The sequence below is a fragment of the Rhodotorula paludigena genome (assembly GCF_050403205.1).
Source record: "Rhodotorula paludigena JCM10292 DNA, Rt_paludigena_JCM10292v1_ctg32, whole genome shotgun sequence".
NCBI lineage: Eukaryota > Fungi > Basidiomycota > Microbotryomycetes > Sporidiobolales > Sporidiobolaceae > Rhodotorula > Rhodotorula paludigena.
In genome coordinates, this window is record NW_027481426.1 from 203807 (window position 1) to 230855 (window position 27049).

At 64.3% G+C, this 27049-nt stretch overlaps 10 protein-coding genes across 10 annotated transcripts; 5 read left to right on the plus strand and 5 right to left on the minus strand.

Annotated features, from left to right (window-relative positions):
* Nucleotides 1-173: 173 nt before the first annotated feature.
* Nucleotides 174-2364, minus strand: JCM10292_000836 (uncharacterized protein; the record flags this gene model as incomplete). The annotated part of the gene is made up of 7 exons (XM_076650195.1): nucleotides 174-209; nucleotides 271-288; nucleotides 346-1243; nucleotides 1303-1544; nucleotides 1632-1776; nucleotides 1837-1932; nucleotides 2228-2364. The coding sequence occupies 7 exons, from the start codon at nucleotides 2362-2364 to the stop codon at nucleotides 174-176; spliced, it is 1572 nt and encodes a 523-aa protein (XP_076504320.1).
* Nucleotides 2365-2954: 590 nt separating this feature from the next.
* Nucleotides 2955-4160, plus strand: PYP1 (putative phosphoric monoester hydrolase; the record flags this gene model as incomplete). The annotated part of the gene is made up of 7 exons (XM_076650196.1): nucleotides 2955-3029; nucleotides 3100-3126; nucleotides 3189-3256; nucleotides 3321-3400; nucleotides 3512-3711; nucleotides 3794-4018; nucleotides 4080-4160. The coding sequence occupies 7 exons, from the start codon at nucleotides 2955-2957 to the stop codon at nucleotides 4158-4160; spliced, it is 756 nt and encodes a 251-aa protein (XP_076504321.1).
* Nucleotides 4161-4327: 167 nt separating this feature from the next.
* JCM10292_000838 (uncharacterized protein) lies at nucleotides 4328-10226 on the plus strand (the record flags this gene model as incomplete). Its single annotated transcript, XM_076650197.1, has 22 exons — nucleotides 4328-4693; nucleotides 4762-4776; nucleotides 4844-4855; nucleotides 4918-5283; nucleotides 5338-5808; nucleotides 5895-6055; nucleotides 6123-6222; nucleotides 6279-6411; nucleotides 6476-6526; nucleotides 6588-6717; nucleotides 6788-7091; nucleotides 7162-7223; nucleotides 7278-8094; nucleotides 8339-8392; nucleotides 8464-8475; nucleotides 8609-8681; nucleotides 8740-9165; nucleotides 9224-9319; nucleotides 9379-9598; nucleotides 9657-9836; nucleotides 9898-10151; nucleotides 10219-10226. 22 exons carry the CDS (start codon nucleotides 4328-4330, stop codon nucleotides 10224-10226), a joined length of 4311 nt encoding a protein of 1436 aa, XP_076504322.1.
* Nucleotides 10227-11150: 924 nt separating this feature from the next.
* Nucleotides 11151-13022, plus strand: JCM10292_000839 (uncharacterized protein; the record flags this gene model as incomplete). Its single annotated transcript, XM_076650198.1, has 7 exons — nucleotides 11151-11366; nucleotides 11476-11609; nucleotides 11681-12182; nucleotides 12244-12259; nucleotides 12320-12353; nucleotides 12417-12792; nucleotides 12897-13022. The coding sequence occupies 7 exons, from the start codon at nucleotides 11151-11153 to the stop codon at nucleotides 13020-13022; spliced, it is 1404 nt and encodes a 467-aa protein (XP_076504323.1).
* A 392-nt stretch (nucleotides 13023-13414) lies between these two features.
* On the minus strand, nucleotides 13415-17625 carry IPA1 (putative polyadenylation protein; the record flags this gene model as incomplete). Its single annotated transcript, XM_076650199.1, has 8 exons — nucleotides 13415-13568; nucleotides 13636-13892; nucleotides 13952-14239; nucleotides 14504-15108; nucleotides 15165-15648; nucleotides 15709-15754; nucleotides 15815-17256; nucleotides 17323-17625. 8 exons carry the CDS (start codon nucleotides 17623-17625, stop codon nucleotides 13415-13417), a joined length of 3579 nt encoding a protein of 1192 aa, XP_076504324.1.
* Nucleotides 17626-18011: 386 nt separating this feature from the next.
* On the minus strand, nucleotides 18012-18991 carry JCM10292_000841 (uncharacterized protein; the record flags this gene model as incomplete). Its single annotated transcript, XM_076650200.1, has 2 exons — nucleotides 18012-18650; nucleotides 18716-18991. The coding sequence occupies 2 exons, from the start codon at nucleotides 18989-18991 to the stop codon at nucleotides 18012-18014; spliced, it is 915 nt and encodes a 304-aa protein (XP_076504325.1).
* Nucleotides 18992-19429: 438 nt separating this feature from the next.
* On the minus strand, nucleotides 19430-21046 carry JCM10292_000842 (uncharacterized protein; the record flags this gene model as incomplete). Its single annotated transcript, XM_076650201.1, has 6 exons — nucleotides 19430-19601; nucleotides 19713-19899; nucleotides 20006-20613; nucleotides 20673-20719; nucleotides 20781-20917; nucleotides 20983-21046. 6 exons carry the CDS (start codon nucleotides 21044-21046, stop codon nucleotides 19430-19432), a joined length of 1215 nt encoding a protein of 404 aa, XP_076504326.1.
* Nucleotides 21047-21267: 221 nt separating this feature from the next.
* Nucleotides 21268-23739, minus strand: STR2 (cystathionine gamma-synthase; the record flags this gene model as incomplete). Its single annotated transcript, XM_076650202.1, has 4 exons — nucleotides 21268-21928; nucleotides 21999-22337; nucleotides 22400-23469; nucleotides 23542-23739. The coding sequence occupies 4 exons, from the start codon at nucleotides 23737-23739 to the stop codon at nucleotides 21268-21270; spliced, it is 2268 nt and encodes a 755-aa protein (XP_076504327.1).
* Nucleotides 23740-23876: 137 nt separating this feature from the next.
* On the plus strand, nucleotides 23877-24965 carry JCM10292_000844 (tubulin-folding cofactor B; the record flags this gene model as incomplete). The annotated part of the gene is made up of 5 exons (XM_076650203.1): nucleotides 23877-23963; nucleotides 24023-24199; nucleotides 24285-24390; nucleotides 24493-24742; nucleotides 24827-24965. 5 exons carry the CDS (start codon nucleotides 23877-23879, stop codon nucleotides 24963-24965), a joined length of 759 nt encoding a protein of 252 aa, XP_076504328.1.
* Nucleotides 24966-25204: 239 nt separating this feature from the next.
* JCM10292_000845 (uncharacterized protein) lies at nucleotides 25205-26333 on the plus strand (the record flags this gene model as incomplete). Its single annotated transcript, XM_076650204.1, has 3 exons — nucleotides 25205-25603; nucleotides 25673-25972; nucleotides 26034-26333. 3 exons carry the CDS (start codon nucleotides 25205-25207, stop codon nucleotides 26331-26333), a joined length of 999 nt encoding a protein of 332 aa, XP_076504329.1.
* Nucleotides 26334-27049: the final 716 nt, after the last annotated feature.

Consider the following 27049-nt stretch of genomic DNA (forward strand, 5'->3'; position numbering starts at 1 on the left):
TGCGGGATGTCCAAGTTGAAGCGGGTGGCCAGCAGATGCAAGAAGCGCGCAGCAGTGGTGCGAGAAGCACCAGGGACGAGTTTGACGCGCGAGCGAAGTGAGAGGGTGCGAGGAAGACTGCAAGGGAGATGGCACTGTTGCAACAACAAGAGGAAGAATCGCAGGCGCCTCGTCTAAGCATTGACCTGCTGGTATACCTCCCAGTATGCCTGCAGACGAGGTGAGGGTCAGACAGGAACATGAAATGGAAGTCGGACATGCGCGGCTCACGCTGTACTCGTCTACCGTCTGCATCGCAAGGCGCGTCAGTCTCGAGCCCGTCACTTTCGGCTATGAGGGACTCACCATGTCGCCTGTCATGTCCTCTGTCACCTCCGAGAAAGGCATCATTTTGCCGTTGACCGAGATGAGCTGGTTCGGGTCGCCGCCGCCCGGCTCGAACTCGTCAAAGTCGTCTTCGTCCTCCTCCTCCGCGTCGGCGCCCGCTGCTGAAGGCTCGCTCGCGTCCACAGCGGCAGCAGCAGGCGAGTCAGTCGCGCTCGCCGAGAGCGAGCCGTCGAGCCGCGCGCGCTTCGAAGCTGCGCTGTCCTCGTCATCGTACTCCTCGTCTTCGCGATCCCGTTTTGCGCTCGACACAACATCCGCGTCCGCCTGCTCCTCCGTCCCTGCCCGCGTCGCGTCCATCGCGCTCGGCGTACCCGCCAGCGAATCGAAGTCGGGCGAATCTGCCTCACCGGCGAACGCTGCAGGCGTAGCGGATGCCGAGACGGGCGTCGACTGGTCTTCCGCGGGCTGCGCATTTTCGAGACTGGCGTAGTACGCATCGAGGTCTGCGTCGCCCGCCTCGGCCGGGTCGGACCCGCCTGCCGCAGCAGCAAGCGCCGCCGCCGCCGGCTTGTCCTCGTCGCCCATGCGAAGCGTCGCACCGCCAGCCGCCGCCGAGCTCGAGAACGGCTCGATCTGCGCCCGATCTCCCTCTCCCGCGGACGTAGAGACGCCCGGCTGCTCCGGGGCGCTCGAGATGGTCGACTGGGCGATCCAGCTCGGGAGGGCGTTCTGCGCGCGCTTCTGCTGCAGCTCGCGCTCGCGCCGCGCCTTCTCGTTCGCCTCGTCGTCGTCGCCGGCGAGGTGCACCTTGACGACGGCGGCTTGCGGGGCGGCGGTGCCGTTCGCTTCGGCGGCGGCGGCAGCGGTGATGCCCAATGCGGGCCCGTGAATCGCAAGGTAGGCCTCGACGTTGAACCTGTGGGGTATGGAAGATGAGTTTGCGGTCGAGATAGACGAGACAAGAGCGCTGCGCACCTCGGCAGCTGCACCTTCTCGAGCTTTTTGAGCAAGTCGACGATGCCCTTCGTCTGGCGGTTCAACCGCTGCATGCGGTCCTTGTTGCCCTTGACGTCCTCCTCGTTCTCGTTGTTGATGACCTCGGTCTGGCACACGCTGCACGCGAGCAAGTTGCGCATCGGGTCGTACAGCGATGCGGCGTCGAGCGGGGTGTACGAGGCTTTGCACAGCGGGCAGACGTAGCCTTGTGCGTCGAGCTCCTGTAGAAGTCAAGGCGTTTGAGCTTGCTAATCACAAAGAAGCGCGAGTGCTGCCGTGGAGAGGGCGCGTCGTGCAGTGCAACGCACGTTTCGCAGCTTGACGTCGATCGTCTGCTGGATGCGCCACATGCGCCACTTGATGACGTCCGTCGCCTTTGAGTAGTCGACGTAGTAGTATCCGCGCTGCTGCGCCTTCATCATGCCGTTGTCGCGCATCTCGGACCGGCGGTGACTGTCGTCTCGGAGGATGAGCGAGAACCTCGCTGCGGGTTACGTTCGTAAAGCGCCTCACATCTGGACGATCTGGTCTTCGACGAGGCGGTGCGCAATCTTGGTAATGTCCTTGATCTGCATCCCTAGTCGCTTTGCGACCTCCTCGTCTCGGAAGCTGGGCGAGAGGGGCGGAGAAGCGGGCAAGCGAGAGGGGCCGGACGGAAGGCGAAGATGCGGAAGAAGTGTTCAGCGCTGCAATACAGCACGGGGAGACGACTCTTTGCTTGTTCCCGCTACGACACCTCCGCGAAGCGCTCCCGGTCGAGCGCTCTTGACGAGACGAGAGCTCCCGGAGTTCTTAATCGCACGCGCTCCTGTCCCATGGCGAGCTGAGCCGCCACCCACCAGTGCTGCACGTCTTGTCCAACCCCCCTCCATGGAAACGAAGCGAGAGGCGAAGTGCGACTCACACCTCCTTCTGGACGAGCTGGTCCACGAGGATGGCCGCGCGGTTGCCATAGAAGGTGCGCACGATCTTCTGCACGAGCAGCCGCGCCGTATCGAGGCCGTCCTGGCCCTGGACGGACGAGGGAGCGGCAGAAGCCATGGTCGGGCAGCGACGGCAGCCGCGTGGGCGGGTCCGGCGAGGAGTGCGGGTGCGAGGGCGAGTCAAGCGAATGACTGCCGGCAAGCTCGCTCTGCCTCTGGCGGTGCACGGCCGAGGCGGACACGGCAGAGCGAGGGTCGGTCGACGGAGCGAAACAACGTTGCCGCGCTTCCTTCGCGTCTTCCTGGGCTGTTCTGACTGCAGAGTGCGAACATAGACTGTACAGTGAGTCCTCTCGGCGGTGCTTCTGCTCTCAGGACTGCCCACGCTCCGTGTCTCCTCGTGCTGCCTCTCATCGGACCAAGGGTCACCGAACAGCGGCGACAGCTCCTTCCGGTGCTTCGAGGGTACGACGGGTGCTCATACGTGCAGCAGAGAGCCATGCAGCACCCGGGCGGCTTCGGGCTGGTCCTTTCTGCGGGCTCAGACCGCTTCCGACGAACGCGACGGTGGGGGCGCGTCTTGCAGGCGCTCGCTAGAACACTGGCACTCTGCCTTGGAGGGTCCAGCGTGTCGAGATCATGCTGAGCAGATATGACGAGCTCAAACACTGGGGGCGCCAGCACTGAACTTTCGTCCTTCCGCAGGACATGGCTTCCGAACTTCCTCACGCCACGGCGCCTTTCATCATCTTCAGTGACTTTGACGGCACCATCACCACTCGTGTATGTGCCTGCTCGCGCTCCCCCGGATACCGGATACGAAGGAAGCTGATGCACCTCGTGCGCTCCGCAGGACTCGAACGACACTGCGACGGACGAGGTTGGCTCGCATCTCGCCTCGCCCTTTCAATCAGGTCCGCTGACCCTTGCACGCTCTTCTAGCTCGGCTTTGGACTGGAACGTCGTCGCGAGCTCAACCTTGAGATCCTGAACGGGAAGAAGACATTCCGGTGCGGCTCTGCTCCCCTCTCGCTTCCTTACTGTGAACGGCCACTCAATCTCGTCTGTCCGCAGCGATGCTTTCGCCGAGATGTTGGGCAGTGTGTACGCGGCCGGACACAAGTTTGACGACGTCAAGGCGTACCTCGTCAAGCGTGAGTTCCTGATCTCGCTACGACACGTGCTGCACCAGCCGCCTGTTTCGCGGTGCACGACCGCTTGGCCAAGTAGGCTCGAGCTGAGCATACTTTTCTTTCGGCCCGCAGACATCACCCTCGATTCGGGCTTCAAGGCGTGCTTCGAGTGGTGCAAGGCAAACAACGTCCCGCTCGTCATCGTCTCCTCCGGCATGAAGCCCATCATTGAGGCTATCCTCATCAACCTCGTCGGTGCCGAGGACGCGGCCAAGATCGACATCGTGGCCAACGATGTCCAAATTGACGCAGATGGGTCGTGGCGCATTGTCGTAAGTCCCGCTTACCGCCTTGGCGTATCAATGATTCAACGTTTCCGTCTCGCACTCTGTCTGAACAAGCATCCACCCGCAGTACCGTCACCCGGAGTCCGGCTTCGGGCACGACAAGTCGCGCGCGACTGCACCGTACAAGGCCCTCGCCCATTCGCCGACCCTGTTCTTCTGCGGCGACGGCGTGTCCGACCTCTCGGCTGCCCGGGCGGCCGACTTGCTCTTTGTCAAGGTCATCCCGGACCACACGAACGACCTTTCGGTGCACTGCGACCGCGAGAAGATCCCCTACGTCGCCTTCGAGACTGTGCGTCCCTATAGCACGGTTCTAATGCTAGAGTTGATGCTGACTGGGGATGCTCTTGCAGTTTGACAAGGTCCAGGAGGTTGTCGCCCGCGTTGTCTCCGGCCAGACGACAATCGAGCAGGAGCTTGCCGCGCCCAAGTAGACAGAATTTCTCTACCACGACCTTGTCAATAAACCTGAAATCCGTGCTCTCCTCCGCCCGCAAGTCCGGAGCTGGAAGCTCTGTCCGTTTTTGGCTCATGTGGTTGACTTGCGATTCGCGTCGAAGTTGACCTTCTCGCGCCTCTGTCGCTCGTGTCTCGCCGCTCGATGAGCGCTTCGCCGCACAGAGGAGCTGCGCATCCTCTGTCGTCGCTGTCTGCAGCTGCAGCGGCCGTCGCCGCGCCTCGTCGCGAAGCTGCCTCCCCACACCTCGCGCCAGCTGCGTCAACCTCGAGCGCGGCGTCGACCTCTGCCGGGCCTGCGAGCGCTCAGCCCGCAGCACGAGCACTCCTGAGCGACGCTTCGCACGCGCGCAAGGCGAGCCTGAGCGGCTCGGACAGCGCGGCCGGACCCTCTCGACCTGCGCCGAGCAAGAAGCGCAGAGTCGCGGGAGATGACTCGCCGGGCTCGCGGGGGGCGCAGGAGGGCTTCAGGACGAGAAAGAGCAAGGCGGTCAGCTGCAGCGAGTGCAAGGTGCGCCGGTCTCTTACCTCTCGTCTTCCCGAGAACGACAGAACTGATGAGGCTTTTCTTCGGCACAGCGACGCAAGATCAAGGTTCGCGTGTCCCAAATCAGTTTCTTACGAACTGAGCTGACCCTGTGCCCTCTGTTTGGCCTTGCAGTGTGACCGCAAGGTAACCCCCACATTTATCTCCAAGTCCTGGAGCTCGCTGCTAACCTCCTCAAGCTCTCGCAGATCCCCTGCCTCGCCTGCTGCAAGCGCGGTGAGCCCGAAGCATGCCGCTGGGCCGAAGAGACGCTCCCTCCTCTCGTCGACAGCCAGCCCTTTGCGCTCACGAGCGACCTGCTCCGCCTCGCACGGCGGCTCGAGGCGCTCGAGCAGTGGACGCAGACGCTGCCGAACGAGCTGCGCGCTGCGGCGCCCGTGCCGCAGGGCGAGTTCAAGCCCGAGGTCTGGGGGACCAAGGTCAAGGCTGGGCCGAAGGAGAAGGTTGTTGGCGCGAATGGGGCCGAGAGGCCGAGTCGGAGCGTGAGTGTCGCGGAGGATGACGAGGACCAGCTCGATGGCGGGGAGCCGGCGGAGGGACGGGAGGCCAGCGATGTAAGCCGTTCTACTTCTCACAAGCTTGACATGGTCTGACCAGTCTCGTTGTAGCCCGAAGACGCCGCCGTCAAGCTTGAAGCGATGGCCTTCTCGGTTCGCGCGCCCAACCTGGAGCACCGCCCGCAGGACAACCACCCCTTCTTCGAGACGCAGCCGAACGCGCAACACACGCAAGCGCGCTCGTTCCGCCCCGCCGAGCTCACCGCTTGGCGTACCAGCATCGTCGCTGTCCCCCTCGTGTACGAGGGCCCTTGGTCCGCCTCGACGCTCGGGATCGACTTCTGCGAGAATACCGAGCAACTCGCGGCAGCCAGGGCCGAGGCAATTGCGGCTGTACTCGCGCGCGGACCGGACAAAGCGCTTGCGTACAAGCTCGTCGCCGCCTACTTCGACGAGATCGACTGGTGCCATGTCGTCTTTCACCGCAAGTCATTCGAGGCCGAGTTGGACCGCATGTGGGAGATGGTCGAGGAAGGGAGGAGTGGCGAGATTGACCCGATGTGGCTCGCGTGCTACTTCATGGTGCGTGCTGCCTGTTCGGCTATTTCGCCTCGTGCCGGGCTTCTATACGCTCAAGCCTCTGGGTGCTCACGGCGCCGTGACCGCAGGTGTTGTGTCTCGCACTCGGCGGGCTCCGATGTCAGAAGTCGAAAATGGTGCTCTCGACCGACGAGCGCTTGCACTGCGACTCGCATACCTGGTTCGCCATGACACATCGCCTGCTGCAGCTCGGCGACGGCACGGGAAGGCCGCAAGTGCGCTTCATCCAGTGCGTTTTGCGCGCGTCGCTCTCGCTTCATGTCTAACCATTCGTACTGAACCCCTTGTTTCCGCAGAGCCGTCATTCTCGTTGGGCAATGGCTGCAGTTCAGTACAATCGGCGGCCAAGCAAGCCGCTTCATGATACTTATGGCGTCGGCCATTCGTTCCGCCCAGGTCAGACTTGAGCTCCTCATTCCGCTACTCTCTCGCTCACTGACTCCCCTGAACAGCTTCTTGGGCTTCACCGACTTGGCTCAGACCCGCGCATTATGCCAACGCCCGATCCAGCCTGGCCACCGAATGCCTGCTCGCTGCGTCGCGAGATGGCCTTGCGGCTCTTCGGCTTGCTCAGCTTCCTCGATTGTAACTCAACCCTACTTCACCGTCCCCCTTCTTGTCAGAGTCCGCTCACTCGAGATGCTTGCAGCCATTAGCTCAACGAGCCGTTTGCGATCGTACCTGCTCGACCCCGCTCAATGCACGCTTCCCTTTCGCCCCTAGCCAGCTATGCCGGTAATCTAATCTCCTTCTACACGCAGGCAACACGCCGCCCGTCTCAAATGTAAATCTCGACGAGCTTTCGCTCACGACCTGCGAGCTCAAGCCGAAGCCGCGGAGTGTGTACACCGACTCGAGCTGGGACTACACGAAGTATCGCCTGTGCCGGACGTGCGTTATTACAGAGCCGCGACTCAGCCCCTTCGTAGACAAGCTGACAAGCGCTGCACCGCGTAAACAGCTCCCTCGAAGTCGTGCAGAAGCTCGGGTCCAACTCGTCCGTTTCGTACGACGATGTCCTCGGCTTTGACCGCATGTTCCAGGATGTCCTTGCCGAGAGCAGTCCTGCGCTTGATGTGCCCGACCCTGTCAAGGAGGCGAACCGGATGTGGTCGCAGGCGATCGCGCACGAGGCTCTGCACACCCGCCTCGTCAAGCTACATCGGCCGTTCATGCACAAGCATGAGTACTCCCGACAACGGTGCCTCGAGAGCGCCGAGCAGCTCATTCGAAGCGATCTCGTCATTGTTGGCGCAACAAAGAACGTGCGTCCGCCGTCGTGCGCCTTTCGTCTCCACCGCAACTGACAAACAGCCTCTCCATCTCGCATCGCAGGTATTCTTTGTCTATTCTCACTGCTTGACCGCGTCGATCTGCTTGTTCGTCGACCTCTATCAGTGCGTACGCCCTAGCTTGTGCGGTGGTGCGCCGGCTTATCCGCCAAACCGCAGGGCCATCGACCGCGACCTTCCCGCCGACGAGATCGAAAAGAAGAAGCAGGTCTTCCTCCTCGCGTTCGAAGTCTTCGGCCACGCCGAAGAAGTGACGTCCGTCGCTCTCCGACATGTCGTCGAGACGGGCGCCAAGGTGCTCAACGGTCTCTTCTCCGCCGTCGAAAAGCACCGTGTCGCTCGCGCCGCCAATGCGCTGGTCGGCGGTGCGCCAGCCAGCGCGGCCTCGACCGAGTCGTATGCTGCTGTGCTGCAGCGCATCTCGCAGGAGCTCGACTTGTCCAACCCCGATCCGCAACCCTCGCCTCTTCCGCACTCGAAGCCCCTCCCGCCGACCCACCCTCCCACTGCAGCCGCTGCCCCGTCGACGACCGTCGACGGTTTCCTCGCACCGATGAGCGAGTCGCTCTTGGCCTTCTTCGGCCTGACCTCGCCGCAAGTCGGCAATACATCGCTCGGTCCGCCCGTACCGTACGATGTGAATATTCACGGCCTCAGCACGGACGCGAGCATGTCGGCCGACTTCTTTCGCGACGTCGGCCTCACGTCTTCGTACACCTCGCTCGCGCCGTTCGACTTTAGCCTCGACGCGTCGTCGACGGCCTCGGCCAGCGCAGCACAGCCGGCACAAGTCAACGGTGCCTCTTCCGGCATTGACAGCTTCTTCGGCGGGCTTCCAAGCGGAACGAGCGATGCAATGGGCGCGTCGGCGCCCACTTGGACGCCAGGCGGCGAGGGAGGGTCGAGGATGAGCGGTCTAGACGGTGAGGGCAGCATCGCCGCGACAACTCTGATGGACCAGCTTGCCGGCGGAGGTGTATGGTAGACAGTATCTGCATCAATAGACACCGACTGGGAGGTCGTCAAATTGCGCTGCGGGAATGGCAGATGTGCGAGTCGCAATTGTATTCGAGAATACCGCGCGTGTTGTATTCCCTTCGCCGATTACGCGGTCTCCACTTCTCTCGACAACTATACGTCGACTCGCGCACGATGGCGAGTAGCTGTGCCTGTGTGCACTGCTGGATGGCTGTCCTGACCACTGCTCGGCTCGCTTGCAGGGTCAAGCAGCGTCAAACCCCGGAGGAGCCGGCAACGACCCGAACAAGGACAAGGTGCGTTCGCTCTTGTGATTCGCTCGTGAGGGCTGTCTGGTGGGCTGACGTGCTATCCTTTACGCTCGCAGAAGCCAGAGAAGGTCCGTCAGGCCGCCTGACGTCTGTGACGCCGGCAGCAGCAGCCACTGACGCACTCCACTCTGCTCTTCCAACTCGATTACTCGCTCTGCGCTGCTCCTGCTGCTCTATGGGGTTTGCTCGAATTGTTTACAGAAGAAGTGGGAGCCGCCTCTGCCCACACGCGTCGGCAAGAAGAAGAAGCGCGGTCCCGATCCGAGCCAGAAGCGTGCGTTCCTTCTGTACCCCCTCTCTCAGCTGCAAGCTGACCAGTGCACATCCCACAGTCCCTGCTGTCTTCCCGACTACGCGATGCAAGCTCAAGCTGCTCAAGATGGAGCGCATCCACGACCACCTGAAACTCGAGGAGGAGTACGTCGAGAACCAGGAGCGGCTCAAGCCAACTCTGACGGAGGACAAGTCGGTCGAGGAGCGGACGCGCGTTGACGACCTGCGCGGGTCGCCCATGTCTGTCGGGACGCTTGAGGAGATCATCGACGACGACCACGCACTCGTCTCATCGGCGACCGGGCCCGAATACTACGTCTCGATCATGTCCTTTGTCGACAAGGACCAGCTCGAACCCGGTTGCGCTGTGTTGCTGCACCACAAGACGCACGCGATCGTCGGCGTCCTCGCGGACGACGCGGACCCGATGGTGAACATGATGAAGGTTGACAAGGCGCCGACGGAAAGCTACGCCGACATCGGTGGTGCGTGCTTGAGCCATCTGCGTCTATCAAGAGTCAGACTAAAGCCATCTCTCCGCAGGTCTCGAGCAGCAGATCCAGGAGATCAAGGAGGCAGTCGAGCTTCCGCTGACGCATCCCGAATTGTATGAGGAGATGGGCATCAAGCCTCCAAAAGGTGCGCATGCGTGCTCGCATGGTTGTGGACATCACGACTGACTTCGCCGCCGCGCGCAGGTGTCATCCTGTACGGCGTTCCTGGTACCGGCAAGACGCTCCTCGCCAAGGCTGTCGCCAACCAGACGTCGGCCACTTTCCTGCGCATCGTCGGCTCTGAGCTCATCCAGAAGTACCTCGGAGACGGCCCGAAGCTCGTGCGCGAGCTGTTCAAGGTCGCGGCCGAGCACGCGCCTAGTATCGTCTTCATCGACGAGATCGATGCCGTCGGCACAAAGCGGTGCGTCTTTCGCGCTTGCGAGGTGCTAGACGACCCGGCTGACGCGGTGCATCCGCAGATACGACTCGACGTCGGGCGGCGAGCGCGAGATCCAGCGCACCATGCTCGAGCTTCTCAACCAACTTGACGGCTTTGACGACCGCGGCGACATCAAGGTCATCATGGCGACCAACAAGATCGAGTCGCTCGACCCTGCGCTCATCCGTCCCGGTCGCATTGACCGCAAGATCGAGTTCCCGTGCGTTTTCTCCTCTTTGCTCTGTCTCACGGGCGCTCGGCTCACACCTCTGCTCGCATAGGCTACCCGACCTCAAGACGAAGCGGTTCATCTTCAAGATCCACACGTCGCGCATGAACCTCGCCGACGATGTCGACCTCGAGGAGTTTGTGCACGCCAAGGACGAGTTCTCCGGCGCCGACATCAAGGCCGTCTGCACCGAGGCCGGTCTCCTTGCGCTTCGTGAGCGGAGGATGCGTGTTACGATGGCCGACTTGCGGGCGGCGCGCGAGAAGACCATGTTTGCGAAGAAGGACAATGGGCCCGAGGGATTGTGTGCGTCCTTAACACCTTCTGCAGCCTCTCCTGCTGCCCTTGACTCACCCTTTTGTGCCTCGCGCAGACCTGTGAGCGCCGCATCCGTTCGGACTAGCCAAACGTCGCTCGGATCGCTTTGCAACGCCGCGGGCCCTTTCACGCGCATCTCTGACCTCTTTGCTGTCCGCTTCGGACGCTCTCGACTGTTGCCACACTGAACATGCAGTCTAGCTTTTGATCAGCTGGGCAGGGTGACGCTTATTTCACGGTGATCTGCGAGCGTCGAAGCTCCTGGTGCTCGCGCCTTTGCCCGGCCAGGCAGCGGGATCTACGGTCGCCGAACCAGGGCTCGGGGTCATTTGGTGCGACGCGGTCACGCGCTAGATAGTCACGGTCGCTGCTGAAGGTGGGCAGCGAAAGCGGGAGCGGTCCTCCAGGAGCTGGTTCGCGGGACGACCAGGAGTCGGGAAGCAGCGACAAGCGCCAGTCGAGGTGAACACTCCCGACGCTGTAGCGCTTTCGTGGGCCAGGAAAAGGCTGGGTTGGGAGCACGCCGAACCTTTGCGCAGCGGGCGGTCGACTTTCCCGAGACCCGCCGTCCAGACCGCTGAAGCGGGGTCGGGGATGCCGGTCACGGAGCAGCCCGCAAGGAGCGGCGTTCTTGTCGACGCAGCTGCGCCTTGGCAGCGCAGTGCAGGCTGCACGAAGGTGGAAAGCCACGCGCGCTCTGACCGCTAGAACGGGCAAGTGTCGCCTGGGCCAGGTTCCTCGATCGCCTCGAGCAGGCGGGGCGAGATTCGAAGTGTGCCTGAGCACCGTACGACAACCCTGACGGGCTGCAGCTCGAGCGCTTCCCTGCTCCTCTGCTCTCCGCTGCACCGCCCGCCGCTCTCGCTGCGTGCTTGCTGCCACCGCCTCTTCGCTCCCTTTACTCGTCGCTCGGGTCGCTCACTCGTTTCGCGCTCCCGCTCCCTGCCAAGCTTCGTCTTTCCCCGTCGTCGTCAGCTGCAACCGACCATGGCCATCCCCGACGTCCCTGCCGCCCAGCCGGGTTCGTCCAAGGCGAGCCGTGACAAGGTCTTCCTGCCTCCCAAGGGCCGCTACCAGATCAAGGAGCTCCTCAAGGCGCCCGGTCGCCTCATCCACCCGGGTCGCCACATCGAAGAGGAGCTCGAGAAGCTCGAGCAGCACTCGTTGCGTGCGCACGGCGAGAAGTTCGACCAGTTCAAGGGTGTCACAGCCGGAAAGGCGAGTCGAAGTGCAATCTCGACTCGAGGAACAGGAGGCGAGGAGCGCATTGGCTTCTGCGCAGTCGACTGACTCTCGCACTCGCTCCGTGCAGGTCCGCGGCATGCAGCGCGTCAAGCTGTGCGATGTCACGCTCGACGACGTGATTGCGGGCAAGCACACCCCGCCTCTCACCCTCCGCGACTTTGAGGACTTCCTCGCCTTCCGCGAGAAGTCGGCTGAGAACCTGTGCGTATTTTCCCATTCCGCACAAAAGCATCAACGGTAGACTGTAAACTGACTCTTTGAGCGTTCTCCAGCTACTTCCACATCTGGCTCGACGAGTACCGCAAGCTTTATGAGCAGTCGCGCCCGTCCGACCGCCCGCACGAGGATGTCATCACTCTCGGCAAGTCCTTCAAGACCGCTGTCGACACCTTCTTCGCCCAGGCGTCGCCTCTCGAGGTCAACGTGCCGTCCGACATCCGCCGCGAGATTGACGGCCGCATCCGCGACGTCTCGCAGGCGACGGCTGCCGCGCCGTCGAACGAGGCGTTCCTCCCGCCCGACGCGTTCGAGAGGGTGCACGACGTGACGAGCGAGTCTCTCGCCATCTCGTTCAAGGCGTTCCGCAAGCAGGTCGTCCGCAACGCCGACCGCAACCGCGGCTGGTTCGCCATCTTCCTCGGCGTCCTCACTTGGGCGCTCGGCCTCATCCCTACGATCGTCTGTGCTGTTCTCGACAAGGCGCGCGGCTGGCGCGCGTTCGGCATTCCGCTCTGGTGGTTCGGCACGGTCGTTGCCGTCGGTGGTCTCGGCAAGGTGCGCCTGTCTTCTCCCTGCCAGACTCTCCCAGCTCCTGACACCACCGCATCCATCGCAGACCTGCCTCGTCATCTGTGCGTCGAACGCGTAAGAGCCGCTGGCCTACCATCCGCTGAACTTATTAATCGCCGCAGACCTCTTCGGCGACAACCGCCAGCTCTACCCTTGGTGCGTGATCGCGCCCGAAGTCCGCACGGCAAGCTGAGACTGATGTCACGCTCACGCCTGCAGGGAGCGCCAGGAGTACAATGACATCGGTACCTTGTCGTCGGCGTCTGGCAGCACTTCGGACCCGTGGAACGCGCCCTCGACCGCTGAGGACGGCGCCTCGTCGCACGTGACGGGCGAGAAGGGCACGCCGCCCGGCACGCCCTTCGTCTCCGCGCTTCCCGAGTCGCGCCGCTCGTCGCAGCACTCGCCCATGTCGGACCTCGGCTACTTCCCGCTCGCGCCCGCGTCGCTGTCCATCTCGGAGAAGTCGCAGAAGTCGAGCTCGGCGTCCAAGTCAGGCTCGCGTCGCCAGTCGACGACGCCCGGCGGCCTCTACTTCGCGCCCGCTGGCATGGACCTCCCTCGCTCGTCGCGCGTCTGGGCGCCTTTCACGAAGGTAGGCTTCCCGTTTCAACTCGTCTCGCAAGCGGACGGTTCCAGCGCGCCGCCGCGCGCCCCTTCACGCGCAGAGCAGTCACTAATGCTCGGCCCCGCCCGCAGATGATGAACCCGATCGTTGCCCGCTCCCAGCGCAATCTCGTCCTCGCCGCCGCCGGCTACGGCCTCATCGTCTGCGCCATTACTACGGCCATCTGCTTGTCTGTCCCGAACCGCGACCGTTCGTAATATCCCCTCCGTCGTCCGATTTGCCGGTCCTGCAGCGCCTTCGTTACATCTACCTTAGCTTTACTACTTGTCTGTGCAATCTACGTGCTTTACGCAGCTTTGTCGCATTCTCGGTAGGAGGCCGTGGAAGCGTTTGCGTCCGGAGAACTGCGCAGAATCTGCTCGTCCTGCCTCTGAACGTCGACTACCGTATTCGCAGCTTTCGCATGCAGCGCTCCAAGGCGGACTTCTCAGTCAATTGCAATGTGCAGCTAGAGGCATAACGACGACGAAGAGAACCGAGACGAGGGTATTTCTGCTGCGGTGGTGATCGAAGTACACGACACGGACAAGTTGGGGACAAAATCGCCAGCGCACGCTGTACCGCGCTCGATACAGATACAGAGAGGCGCTCAGATGCGCTCGAGGAAGCCGACGGAGAGCTCGCCAAACTTGCGCTTGGCGGGCGGGTAGACGAGAGTGCTGGCCTGCAGCAGCTCTGTCAAGCGAGAGAGGACGGGGGCTGGGTAGGGGATGCGCTCGTGCTTGGCGTGGAGGAAATGCGCACTGCAGGGCATGCGAGTCGAGGTCAGCGAGTCGTCGAGCGAGAGAGAGGGGAAGCAACGAGACGCACCACTGTGGATCGCTGTCGCTCGCAACAACGGCGTAGAAAACCTTAACTGCATTCATTGAGCGCGAAACCAGGGCAGTCGTGCTCGAAGTCAACGGCGGCGAGCCGTTCGACGAGCCGTTCGATCCATTCGGACTCGAGCGCGCAGATCCACTGCGACTACTGAGGGACGACCGGTCCGCGGCTGTTGCGACGAGCGCCTCCGTGCCAGACGACGAAGTGGAGAAGGCCACGCGGATCGCCGGGTTGAAGAACCAGAGCTGCGGTAGGATTCGGTAAGGGAAGGCTAGAGGAGAGGGACCGAGTCGAGTGAACGCACCAAGAGCTTAGCCTGCTCATTTGCGGCGTCTTCAAGTATAAAGCGGTGGCAAGCATGTGCTTGCCCCGTCTCGAGCATCTCGGCTGTCAGGTAGCTCGCGAGGCTGGGGCGCAGCGTGTCGATGGGCTCTTGAGCTAGCGAGGCAGGGTAGCTGGCGTACTTGAGCAGGCGAAAGGAGGTCGGCGAGCTGGTCGAGACGTCGAACGGAACGACATGCGAGCCGACGAGGGCGGAGCAAGAGGAACAGTGTGCGGGATGGAGGAAGTCGCCGTTGCTTGCCTTGGCCGGCTGCGTGCGCGACACGTAGTGTCAGCAGATGTCCACTCCGGTGTAGCCCACGAAGCAGGAGCTCGAGCTCGAGGGTTGTTTGGGAGCAATCGGTGCGTTCGTCTCGGACCCTTGTATCAGTCTGGCGTCCTGGGTGGGTATCCTGGACGCCTGCGGTTCGCGCATGCGGGAACCAGCAGGACGTCGCGAGCGGATGCGGAGCCAGACTTTCTTTGCAGTCCGTTGGAAGGGGGTTGGCAGGAATGAGGAAAAAGGGAAACGCACCTCGCTTCCGTCGGGCGTGACCCAGTTGAGCGTGTGCTCGCGCGGGAAGAGCACGTAGGTCGTGCCCACGAGACCTTCGTCAGGTCGCGGCTTGATTCCTTTGCCCTTGGCGACGAGGTCATCGGAGAGTGTCTGGTCCTGATGGCACATCCAGGCGTCGAGGAGCTCGGCCCAGTGCTCGCTCGGCAAAGCGTTGTACCGTTGCACGGCCGATGCGTTGACGAGTTGAGCGTCGCATGCCGTACAGCAGTACGCGGCAGGCATCGCGCGGCGGAGGTCGTCGGTCGAGAGCGGCGTGTGCACTTCGAGATCGGCTCGGCTCTTTGTCGGCGACGAGTCGGCGGTGACGAGCTTGACCTCGAAGTAGGGCCCCGTCGGTACTACCGTAGCCTGCTGGGGCACGATCCGGCAAGGGAGGGACAGACGCGAGGCAGGTCCGCCGTGTGCTGGACCGACGAGGATCGAGTCCGCCTCGACAGCGACGACTTCAAAGTCGTCCGAGACGCGCTTCGATGACGACGAGGCACGCGGCCAGAACGTGACGACGAGAGTGCCGAGGTTGCGCGACTCTTCTGTCACCCAATCGAACTGCGGAGTCTCAAGGACTGCAGCGAAAGCTGTTAGCAGGGCGAGCCAATAATGTGGTCGGTGGGTAACGGACCTTCGATGCCATTTGCCGAGGCGCTCCTCGACATGCCCGTACCGAAGACACCCAAGCCTGTCATACCCGACGCATCATACGACCCGCGCCGATTCGCCGCGAGCGACGGTGCCTTCTTGAAGACGCCGATGCGCAGCGAGCCCTTCTTGCCCGGCGCGACGGCGTCTTCTTCGCCTGTCGACGCGGCAGCGTTCTTCGGCTGAAAGAGCGAGCAACTCGAAAACTTCTTGCGCATTGCGGGGACCGACTGACTTCTCGGTCGCGAGCGGTCGTCCGCGTCGAGGTCACCGTCATTGACGCCCGAGTCGGCGGCGAAGAACTCGGTAATGGTGACTGGCTCGTCGAGCTCGGGAGGCGGGCGCGGGAAGGGCGCGACCATGCCGGACGAGTTCAGCTTGGCGTCCTGCGAGGCGAGACGGCCTTTGCCGGTGTGCTCGAGAATGTACTCGCGGCGCCGCGCTTCGTACTTGTCGGCGGGCTCGAACTGCAATGACCCTGTCAGTGGCGAAGCACAATGAAGCGCGAGAGGGCGAGATTAACCCACGTCGTTGCGAAGTGTGTCGAGGTTGAGCACCTCTTTCCGCTTGCCGCTGCGCGCGCGAACAGGTCAACTGGGAGCAACGCGCATGTCTGCAGCTGTTCATACGCACTTGAGCTCGACACGCTGATCCGCCAGTGTCCTCGACGCCGCGCGGTCGATCTGATCCAACAGGCGGTCGACCGCGCGTTGCTCCTTCTCTCGCGCCGCGTGCGCCCACCTCGCAAGCCTCTGCGCCTCAGTGAGCATCTCGTCCTCGTCCTCGCCGACGATCGGGCTGGGAATCGCGCGCTGGTCCTCGAGGCGGCCCTGGCTGAGCCGCTCGATCGCGTTGCCTAGCTTGGCGAGCTGCCGCTCGCGCATGCGGCGGCGGTCGGGCTCGACGCGCTGGTTCGCCAGCTGCGGGCTGACGACGTACAGCCGCTCGATCGCCTCGGTTACGCTGTCGAGATCGCGCTGCATCTTTTCGTTCGTCGCCGACGAGACCTTCCGCACTCGCGGCGCGACGGAAGACGAAGGAACTGGGTGCAGCTTGTCCAGGTCGAGCTCCTCCTTCTTGTCGTCGCTGAACTCGGAGCTCTGGTGCGCCGCGTCGAGGTAATACGCCGGCGGGAGATGCGTCTGGTCGTGCGAGTAGCGCGGGAGGTCGCTCGGCGAGGCGTCATACAGCGAGTCACTCGCGACCGAGCGCGGCGTACGCAGTAGCTCTTCCTGCTGCTGGGTGTCTGCACCGACATTCCCGACCGCTTCAACCTCCTGCAAGCCCTCCGCGCGGCGGCGCGACAGGAGCTTGACCCGTTCCGACAAGTCGTCGACGCGGCCCCAGAGCAGGTCCCGCTCAGCCTGCTCGACCTCGCGCGCCGCGCCGAGTACCTCGGCAGGTGCAGCCGGATCTCGGCTCGAGCGGGGCAGCGCGCTCGCCTCGCGGTCGAGCAGCTCGGCGACGCTGCTAAACGACGGGTCGGATGCGAGAGCTGCGCGCGCAGCGGTAGGCGCCGCACTGCGCTCGTCGTCGCCGCGTGAGATGTTCGCGAGGCGCTCGATGCACGTCACGAGCGAGGTGATTGAGCGTGCGAGTTCTGCCTCGGTCGGGGCAAGGACCTCGACGGCGACTGCTTCGACGCGCGTGTGCAGCTCGTCCAGCTGGGTGGTAGTGCTTGCCTCGCTCGTTGCGGTGCGGCGACTGCCAAGTAGTGGGGAGGAGCGCTCGATCGAGCGCATCGCGGGAGAATGGGTGGTGCGAGCGGGTGCAGTAGACGACTGTTGAGCGCGCAGAAGGTCGAGGATGCTCGCGAGAAGCAAGTCGGCGGTCTGTCCGCTGCTTGTATAGCCATGCGAAGGTGCGGCAAGGGAGCGGCTGCGCCATGCGGAGGACGGTGGTGCCGAGTCGACAAAGGGATCGAGCGAAGGCGGAACCGTGCGATTCGAAGTCGAGGACGAAGGCACGGCGCCGTCCAGCTCGCCCGGTGCAATGCCATGGAGAGACTCGTGCAACAGCCCGTGCAGCGCAAAGAGGAAGGCGTGCTTTGCTGCGCCGAGCGAACCGAGCAACTCCTGCGGGCGAGACGACCGGGATCAGCGACGACCGGGAGTGCGAGTTCAGAAGCACATCCAGCGCACTTGTGAGTCGTTTGTAGCTCCATCGACTGCCTCGCCCGCCGGCTCAGCTCGCCCGTGCGCCTCTCCGCTCGCCGTCGCGGCTGACCCGGAAATCCGTCGCTGCGCCCGCCTCGTCCCGCTGAAGAGCTGTTCCTGCCCGAGCGCGAGCAGCTCTTCGTCTGCGTGCTGTGCAGCACCGCCCGGCGTGCGCAGGCTCGCGAGCGAAGCGAGGTGCGCCGGGTCCTGCGGAACGGCGCTCGGGTCGAACGTCGAGGGAACGGGAGCCTGTACGCTGCTGCGCAAGGGGCGCTGCAGCTCCTGCATCCCCGTGCACGGGTCTGCGCTGGCTCTCGCTCTGCAGAGGAGGGGCTGCGGTCGAGAGACGTGAGATCGGCGCTCGTGGCTTTGTTCGCCGGTGCCGTCCTCGTGTGCCTTTTCTGCACAATCAAGCTCTCCTTTGTCTGCGACCGACGTGACGTGATGGACTACTTTTGCATCGTGCTCCCACCCCCGAGTCAGGCGAGAGCGGTAACCTAAAGGAACACTATGTGCGCGCGGGAGCATGCAGGAAATAACGAAGGACGGCGGTTGGGATAGACTGCTGAGGGTATCGGATCGTGAGGCAACGAGCGTCGTAGGGTATGGACCGTGTGGTATGCGAGGGGTCGTGCTAGATACAGTGCGAGGCGAAAGAGAGGGGAAGGCGCCGCTCAGATGAACGAATAGGCGCGCGGCTGCACCGCGACCGAGTCCGTGTCGACCTTGGCCGGCGCCTTGTACGGGCCCGAGAACGTCGGCCGGCTGCGCAGCGTCGGGCTGTGCACGGGACTCGGCGGGAACGAGCCCGTCGAATCGACCGTCGAGACGCTGCTCTCGGCAAACGAGGGCAACGAGTCGTTCGTGCGCGGGCGCGACGAGCATTCGCTCGCGGACGACGCGCAGCCACCGTGCAGCGACACGACGCTGCCGGAGCGCGGGCGACCTTGTGCGTCAAAGTCGCCAATCGGGAGCGCCGGCTCGAGCCCGGGATGGGGCGCCCGAGCGTGCTCAGGCGCGAGGTGCAGCCGCTCGATCGCGCCCGCGAGCGTCTGCGCCGACAGTCCCGCCGTGTCGACGAATGCGGCGCTCGACGACCGCGACGAGTTCCGCGCGTGCGAGTGCGACGAGCAGTAGTCGAGCGCGGCCGACGCGGCGAGATCGGCCTCGCGCTGGCGCTCGAGGCGGCGCAGCTCTTCAGCCGTCAATTCGGCGGTGAGCGGAAAGGCGTAGGGTGCAGGTCGCCGCGGCGGCGAGGTGCGCGCCGTGATAGTTGCGGAAGGTGACGGCGAAGAAGGGAATGGCGTCGCGTGCTGTAGGTCCTCGAAAGCGTCAGTCGGGGTCTAGCGCAGCACAGTCGTCGAGCAGGAGCACGCACGGAGGTGGCCATCCCGGGCTCGGGCCCCTCTGAGGCCTCGTCGAGGTCGCCCGCACACCCCCACAGGTCGTCGTGACTGCCGGCGCTCGTCTTGTGGTGGAAGCGCTTGAGGAACTTGCGCGGGGCCGAGCGCAGGTCGGCGAGCGAGCTCGCCTTGGAGAGTCCAGGGCGCGCAGAGCGCGATGGCGGCGGCGCAAAGGCGGACTGAGCGGTTGTTGAGGGAGACGAGGGGGCGGGCGGGAACGGCGAGTGCGAGATGGACTGTGACCGCGGCATCGTGCAGCGTGCGTGTGTGTGCAGAGCGCGGCTTTGCTCGAGTCGCTCGAGGGAAAAGAGGGTGTCGGCGGCGGTGAAGCCGAACGGACAGGAGCGTCGAAAGGACGGAGAAAGGGGGCGGCGACAAAGGGCGGGTCGTGCGCAGATCGAGCGGGCCGGCGCTGCTTAGTGCTGCTGACGGAGAGTGCTGTGTGCAGGCAGGAGAGCACGCCGTGTGCGCGGGTACTCGCACGCTCGCTCGCTGCCGTTGACCTTGAGCGCGTCTACACGCGCGACCGCCAACGGCCTTCTCAAAACGCCGGCCTCGTTCCCATCACACCGCCAACCGCCACGCAATCACTCTCGCAATCGACTGTGCCGCATGGCACAGCACAGCACTAAGAATGACATGCGAGTGAAGATACCGGGCATCACGCCGGCACGGATAAGTCGAGGCGATCACTCCTCCTTCTTGCTCCCCTCGGCCCCACCCAACGGTGTCGCACCGCCCGCAACCACCGCCTCTCTTTCTGGTTCCCACGCCATCCCATACGAGCTGTCACCCTCGCCGAGCATCTCGAGGTATTCGCGGTGCAGGTCGGCGCAGTAGCGGCTGACGGGAAGATCGTTCCTGCGGAATGCGACGAGTGTGGGCGCGCGATCATACCAATTTCAGCATCTCCTCGCTGCCTCGACAGAGCGTGACAGCGTCTCGAAGAAGAAGATTGCGAAGGCTACGCACGGCTCGAGTCCGAACGGGTCGCTGAGCTCTGCTGCCGCCGAGTCGACGCCGAAGAAGACGGCGGCGCTGACTGCCGTAGCCGGAATGCACCAGAAGCCAATCGTTCGCACGAGCTGGAGTGGTACAGCTGCGATGTAGACAAAGAGGAGAAGCTGGAGATGAATGTGGAGGATGAGCGGGATGGGAGCTGCGGGCCGTTTGGCGAGGTCAGCACAATTATGCGCGTCGACAGCGTCTGCGTTCGGGCAGAGCGAGCACAGACGTGGAAACCTGGGTGTTGTCCGGAGACTTACTGTCGCGGATTCGCTCGAGCGCCGTAAGCTGGTCGGTGTACTCCCTCAGCGCACCCGTGCACGCAGCCCAAGTCGCCCCATCGAGCACGCTCGTCCCCTCGTCCGGCGCGTCGCGGCTCGGAAGCTTCGTCTCGTGCCACGCGGTGAGGTACGCATGCAGCGCGCGGATGAGCGACAGCGGGAGGTTGCTCGGCTCGCCGGTCGGGAGCGCGTGCGGGCGGAACCGCTCGGCGGAGGGCGCGGCGTTGAGTCCGGCGATGGCGCGGTCCGCTTCGGACGCGGTCGAGTGCTCGACGAACGAGGCCGAGCTGGAGCTCGAGATCGAGGGGCGACGACGGGCAGAGGCGGGCGTGGAGCGGTAGGCTTCGAGCAGGGCCTGCGGGAGGAGATTGCGCAGCTCGGGGTGCGTCACGCCCGGCATGTCGCGCAAGCGGTACATGCAGGCGAAGGGGAAGGCGCAGACGAGCGAGCAGAGCTCCTTGACCGCTGCAGCGCGGCGAGCGTCATGCGGCGAGGAGGACGGAGGAGGCAAGGCAAAGATGAGGAGTCGGAGGAGGGTGCGGGTCGTGCTCTGGATGTTGGCCCACGTGCGTCGGCCTTCGTACCAGCTGCAGGTGGGGAAGTGTCAGCGGGTCTGTCTGGCAAGTGGGAGGGAAATGAGGCCGACCGATCGTAGCTGGTCGAGCAGCGGAACGAGACGAGCAAACCGACGAGCTGCGCTCATCAGGCAGTCAGTCAAGCCTATCTGACGCGTAACGCAGCTGTCGAAGCTGACCATCGACATGATGCCAACGAGCGAGCCAGCAGACGAGACCATCGGCATGAGCCCGCGCCTGTTCAGGATCCACACGACCGCTGCCCAGGCACTGTACGCGGCAGCCTTGCGTCGCACCGCATGCCAGGCGCTGAAGTCTGCGGGCGCGCCGTCAGTCACGACGTGGCCTCCTCGGGTCGACTGGAGACGCAGGGCACGCAACGGATAAGGCTGAGCTGCTCGAGTCCGCGAGTGTGCTTCAGCCGCTCTGCAAGCTTGCTGGACATTGCGGATCTTGCGGTACGATGCGAGCGAGGAAGCAAAGGTCGATGTCATCGCTTTCGACGTCTCCTTCGATCACGTGCAAGTTTGCACCGCCTCACGCACGAAACACAGGATATGATAGATGCAGTGCGACTTCTGGAACCTCAACGATCCTCTTTCTCTCCGACGACTGCACAGGGCCTCGCGGTGCAGCAACACCTCCGCCTTGCTCCGCCGCCTGCGCTCACTCGACCTTCTCGCCGCGCGCCTTGGCCTCCCTCACGGCCTGCTCCGCCTTGTTCAGCGCCTCCTCGAACCACTCGCGGAGCAGCTCGGGCTCCTCGAGGCCCGTCGAGACGCGCACGAGGCCCTTGTCGACGCCCCACTCCTTTGCCCACTCGAGCTCGGTGTAGTGCGCGAGGATCGTGTACGGGCACGCGAGCGTAAAGTTCGTCCCGAGCGACGGGCCCTTGTAGCACGGGAGCGCGTCGAAAAAGGTGCGCGACGCGAGAATCGACGTGAACGTGAGCGAGAAGAGGGCGCCGAACCCGGACGAGGGCATCCCGAGAGTCGGATTGGGCGGGCGCAGCGACGCGACGTAGTGCGCCGGCGTCATGTACTTGGGGTAGTACACCTCGCGCACGACAAAGTTGTCGACGTCGGCTGCGAGCTGCGTGTCGGCGGGAAGCTCGATGCCCGTTGCGGGCGGGCCCGGCACGCGCCGCGTCTGGACAAAGTCGCAGATCATCTCGGCATTGGCGTTCTCCTGCGCGATGCGCGCGACGAAATCGCGCGAGTTGCGCTCCATGTAGATGGCGTCCTCGTCAAAGTACGCGTCCTCGTAGGTTGCCTCCTGCGCCTCCTTGAGTGCGGCGTAGTGCGGGCCCTTCGGGTTGAGCACGAGACTGCGCGTACATCGCCGAGACCGGGTCAGTCCAGATTCTCGAAATTCGAGTGACCGCGAAGGAGACACACCTGCCACCCATGACGTTGCTGTCGCCGCTAAAGACCTTGGTGAGGCTGCTCACCACAATGTCGGCTGGCGGAAGCACCTCGACGTTGACGAATCCAGCGATCGTCTCGTCGACGACAATCATGAACCCAAACTCGTCTGCGAGCTTGCGCAGCTCGAGCAGCGGCGGTGATCGGAGGAGCGGGTTCGACGGGAACTCGCAGAAGAGGGCGAGGATCGGCGGGTTGGCGGCTTCGAGCGTTCGTCGCAGCGCTGGGAGGTCCTCGGCGAGGCCGCGCCCGAAGAAGTGGCACCCTGGCCCCCACTTTTCGAGAATCTTGAGCGTGTCGGTGTACGGGAAGCTGTGCACACCGCTGCGTGAGTACCGAGCAGAGGCCAAGTACAGGCAAGAGGCTAGACGCACCCGAAGCACACGCTCTTGCCGACTTCCTTGCCCTTCCTCCGGCGCGCCTCCATCGCGACCTGGTGCGCATGGAAGATGGCGTTCATCCCGCACGGGTACAGCCACACGTCGTCCTCGGTCAAGCCCTGCACTCCGCGCGTGCTCTCCTCTGCGCGCGCGCCGCGCATGTCCTCGACCGGGATCGCCTCGCCCGGCTGCTCGCACAGGACGCCCGCGATCCGCCGCCGCATGGCGAGCTTGGCGAGCGGCGCGAGCGACAGGTCGAGGTTGCGCCCGTAGCGCTCCTCGACGTAGCGCGCGAGGACGTCCTCGTCCTGCTCGACCGCGCCGACGCCGTTGGTCGCCGCCGCGCTCGAGAGCACGGGCGGCGCGAGCTGGTCGACCGACGCCGAGAGCGACGGGGGCTCGGACGACGAGCCGCTCGCCTCGCTCGCGGGAGTCGCGGCGCCGCTCGCGCCCGCGCCCGCGCTGTAGCTGTTCTTGCGCACCTTGCTCGTCGAGTAGCGCGACTTGGACGCGATCGTCGGGCGCGCGGCGAGGTCGATCCCGGCTGCGTCCGTCGACGCGCTGCCCTTTGCGACCTGATACCGGTTCTTGGACCCGTAGCGACCGATGCCGCTCCCGCTCCCGCTCGCGGCTGCGTTCGAGTTGCCGTTGACGTAGAAGCGCGTCGCATCGGCCTGGCCCTCGCCGACGCTCGGCGTCGCGTGGGTGGGCGACGCCGAGCCCAAGCCGTCGTGGCCGTCGGCGTCGATCTCGCCGAGGAGGATGAGGCAGCGCTCTGCGACGCGCGACGAGATGCCCTCGCCCGTGTGCTGCCAGTACTGCTTTGCGGCGGCAAAGTCGGCCGCGGGGAAGTAGCAGGCGTGCACGATCACGGTGCGGGTGCGGTTCGCGGCGTCGCCCGTGTCGGGGAGGGTCGACTGGACGGCCCAGGGGACGTTGCGCGAGGGGACGGGCGGAGTGCGCGAGGCGAGAAAGTCGGAGCAGCCGCGTGCGGTCGACTCGGTCGGCAGGAGGATGCAGAGCTCGTCAGGCTGGGCGAAGCGTACGCAGGCCAGGTCGGCGAGCTGTTGCGGGACGAGCGGGTGAGCGCAGAGTCAACGGGACGAGTGGGGCGAGGCGCGGCGAGAGGGACGGACGCGCTGGATGCGGTGGTGGATGAAGAAGCGCGGGTAGCCCGAGGTCATGGCGTCCTTGATGCGCTGCTCGCCCTCCTCGTAGTCGACATTGTCCTGCCAGGTCGGGAGCGAGACGGAGACGGCGTGGGGCGTGTGGGCGGGGACGAGAGACCCGACGGGGGTGTCTGGCGGTGGCTGGACCCGGAATCCGCTGGGCATCCTGACCAGCACGAGCTCTCAAAAGCCAGCAAGGAGCGACGAGAGGAGAGAGGGAGCGGGTCAAAGGGAACGAGAGAGCGGAGCAAGCGGAAGCACTCGATCCTCGCGACGCCCACTCTCTGCGCCGTTCTGCTGCGATGAGTCTCGTGAGCGTGTGGGTCACGTCGCCCGACACGCACTCGGAGCGCCGCCTCTCGTCTGCGCTCTCGGTCGGCCTCCTCCGCGTCCGTCCCTCTCCTCGTACTTGCCGCAAACGCCGAGTCTGACCCCGAGGGGCACGCAGGGCAAGCTCGAGCCCATCACTGGCATCCCCGCAGCCGCACAGCAGCTCTCCCTCTGCAGGACCGCGCCCCATGCCGGACACAGCGGCACACCCGGACAGGGAGACACCCTCGCCGTCCTCGACGACGACGCGCGCACGCTCGACAGCTACGGCCTCCGAGAGTACATGACTATCCGCGTGCGTGCACTCGTCCCGAAAGCGCGCCTGGACGCGGTCGATCCGTCGCGTTGACCTTGGTTGCACCGCCTCGTTCATGCAACAGGTCGAGTCGAGCGATCCGCACGCCCGTGGACTCGCAGGGCAGTACACCGACGACTCGCAGGTGGACAAGTTTGAGCTGACCGAGGAGGAGTACGCTGCGCGAAGAGGTGCGCCCACTCTCGCTCGTTCTTTCGCCTCAAACCCGGCTGACCCCTCTCGCTCTCCTCCCTCGACGCGTCAATCCCGCCCCTTCTGGGTGCCGCGCACAGACACCGTCCTCGCATACAAGAAGCGCAACCAGCTCGGCCGCTTCGCCCCCTCTGCCTCTCCCTCTCCCGCCTCTCCCGCCCCGCTCCCCGCCGACCTCGTCCCCGGCGCCCGCTGCCAAGTCGCCCTCTCGCCCGAGCTCAGCCGACGAGGGACAGTGCGCTTCGTCGGCCCGACCGAGTTTGGCACGAAGGACGGATCGACGTGGGTCGGCGTCGAGTGGGATGAACCGGTGGGCAAGAACGACGGCGCGTGCGTCCCTCTTCTCGTCGCTGCTCCTTACACTCCAAGCTCGTGGCGAAAAGTGGTGCTGATGACAAGTTCGGCCGTGCACAGGGTCGAGGGCAAGCGCTACTTTCAGACGGGCCCTTTACGAGCATCCTTTGTCCGGCCAGACAAGGTGGCAGTGGGGGACTTTCCCGAGCTTGATCCGTTTGCCGAAGACCTCGAAGACGACGAGGAGATGGAGATGTGATGCATACTGCCTCTCGCGACGATTGACTTGGCCCGAGCAGGAGGAGATGCAGGATCGAGGAGAGAAAGTCGCTTGCGCGCAACACAGTAAATGCAGAGGACAGCCGCTCACCATCTCTCATGCTTCAGAGAATGCGTAGTGTGCACACTGGGACACACGCTCCGCCGAGGAGGACGATGCGGACCCGCTTAGCAGAGATCGGGGAAGCGGAGGTTGACCTTACCCCACCACCGGCCGTCATGCTTCGCTCAGCCGTGCACACCACAGGGAGGTGCGCAGGAGCCTGTGCACGGCAAGCAGCACGAGCACCCGCCCGCGCCGCTGCGCCCGCTGCCTCGACTTCCTTCTCAACGTCGTCCCCTCGCTCGCATGGCCTCTCGTCCGGTCCACCAGCGCAGGGCAGCAATAGCGCGAGCGGGCCCAACACGATCTCGCAGGCCGAGATCGAGCACTTTTCGCGCCTCTCGGCCGACTGGTGGGATCCGACGGGCGAGTTTGGCCTCCTGCACCGCATGAACCCCGCCCGCATCGACTTTGTCCGCGGCGAGCTCCTCCGCGCAGAGGAGCTCGAGGGCGCGAAGTGGCTCGCGGGCAAGGACGTGCTCGACGTCGGCTGTGGAGGCGGGATCTTTGCCGAGGTGCGCGCCGCTTCCTGCTTCTCTCCGAGGCTGGTCGACACATGATGACAGTCCTTGCCCGTGTTACAGTCGTTGACACGGTTAGGCGCCAACACACTCGCGATCGACGCCTCCGGGTCCAACATCACGACAGCGCAGACGCACGCCGCGCTCGACCCCTCCCTCCATGTCCTCAACTCTCCCATCCCCTCGCGCGCCTCGCCCTCTCCTTCCTCTGCACGACCACGAAACACGCTCGAGTACCGACACTGCGCGGCGGAAGACCTTGTGCGGGAAGGGAGGCAGTTTGACGTCGTGTGCGCGATGGAGGTGATTGAGCATGTCGAAGACCCGCGCGGGTTCCTCGAGTGCCTCATGCAGCTCACCAAGGTGCGCCGCTCTCTTCCTTTGCGTTGCTCTTCCAGCTGCTCAAGTGCCCCTCGCTGCGCAGCCGGGCGGCCACCTCCTCCTATCAACCATCTCGCGCACCCCTCTTGCCCGCCTCCTCACCATCACCCTCGCCGAGGACGTCCTGCGCCTCGTGACCCCGGGCACGCACACGTACCACAAGTACCTCAAGCCGTCCGAGCTGCGCGACTTTTTCGCCGACAAGCGCTGGGACGGGTTCGAGGTGCGCGGGTGCCCGTACGACCCGATCGCGGGAAAGTGGCGCCTGCTCGAGCTCGGCCAGTTTGGCGGCGCCGGGGAACTCGTCAACTACTTTGCCGGCGTGCGCAGGCCGCTGCAATGAGATGCGGGTGTCGTGTCGGATGTCACGCAGTCGGAGCGAGAGCTAGCTTCCGGGATTTGGAGACGATCAGAGCGGCAAGTTAGAGACTGCTGTCGAAGCGGATCGCTTGCCCTTCTACCGGGCTACGGTGGCGCTCGGTAAGCCCAGCCTTGCCCATCGATAGCGTTGCGGCTCGACAAGAGGAGGCTTTCTCCCGCTTCTGCCTCGACGACGTTCGGCCACCTCTAATTTCAGAGAGGCAATGCCTACTTATCAAAAGCATAGATTGTCATTGATAAGTTCGTGCATTCGCACGGTGCGGAACGCGCTCGCAGTGCTGAGAAACCTCATCAGTTCCCGTCCTCTGCAACCTCCGCCTCACTTCTTCGGCAAGATGCGGATCAGTTTGCCGTGTTGTAGGTCTGCAGTCAGGGCTTTGCTTTGAACGAGCGTTCCGTCCCTCCCGCAAGGTGCGAAGAGGACGTGGTCCGTCTGCTCGGAGACGGCTCGACTTCTCCGCCCGCCAGCATTGCAAAGGCAAGTCGAGCGGGCTCGCGAGATGTTGCAGTACCTCGCTGTATACACACACGCAGGCCGCCGAGCCCGGCCGCGCCCTCGACCGCCGTGCTTCGGGCTTTGTCACTCTGGCTGCTTCTCGCACTTTCTCGTGCTTGCGAGGACGCTCGAGTCTCGACTCTCCCCGCTCGGCCTCCGGGCTTGCGCGTTCTCCGACGCTC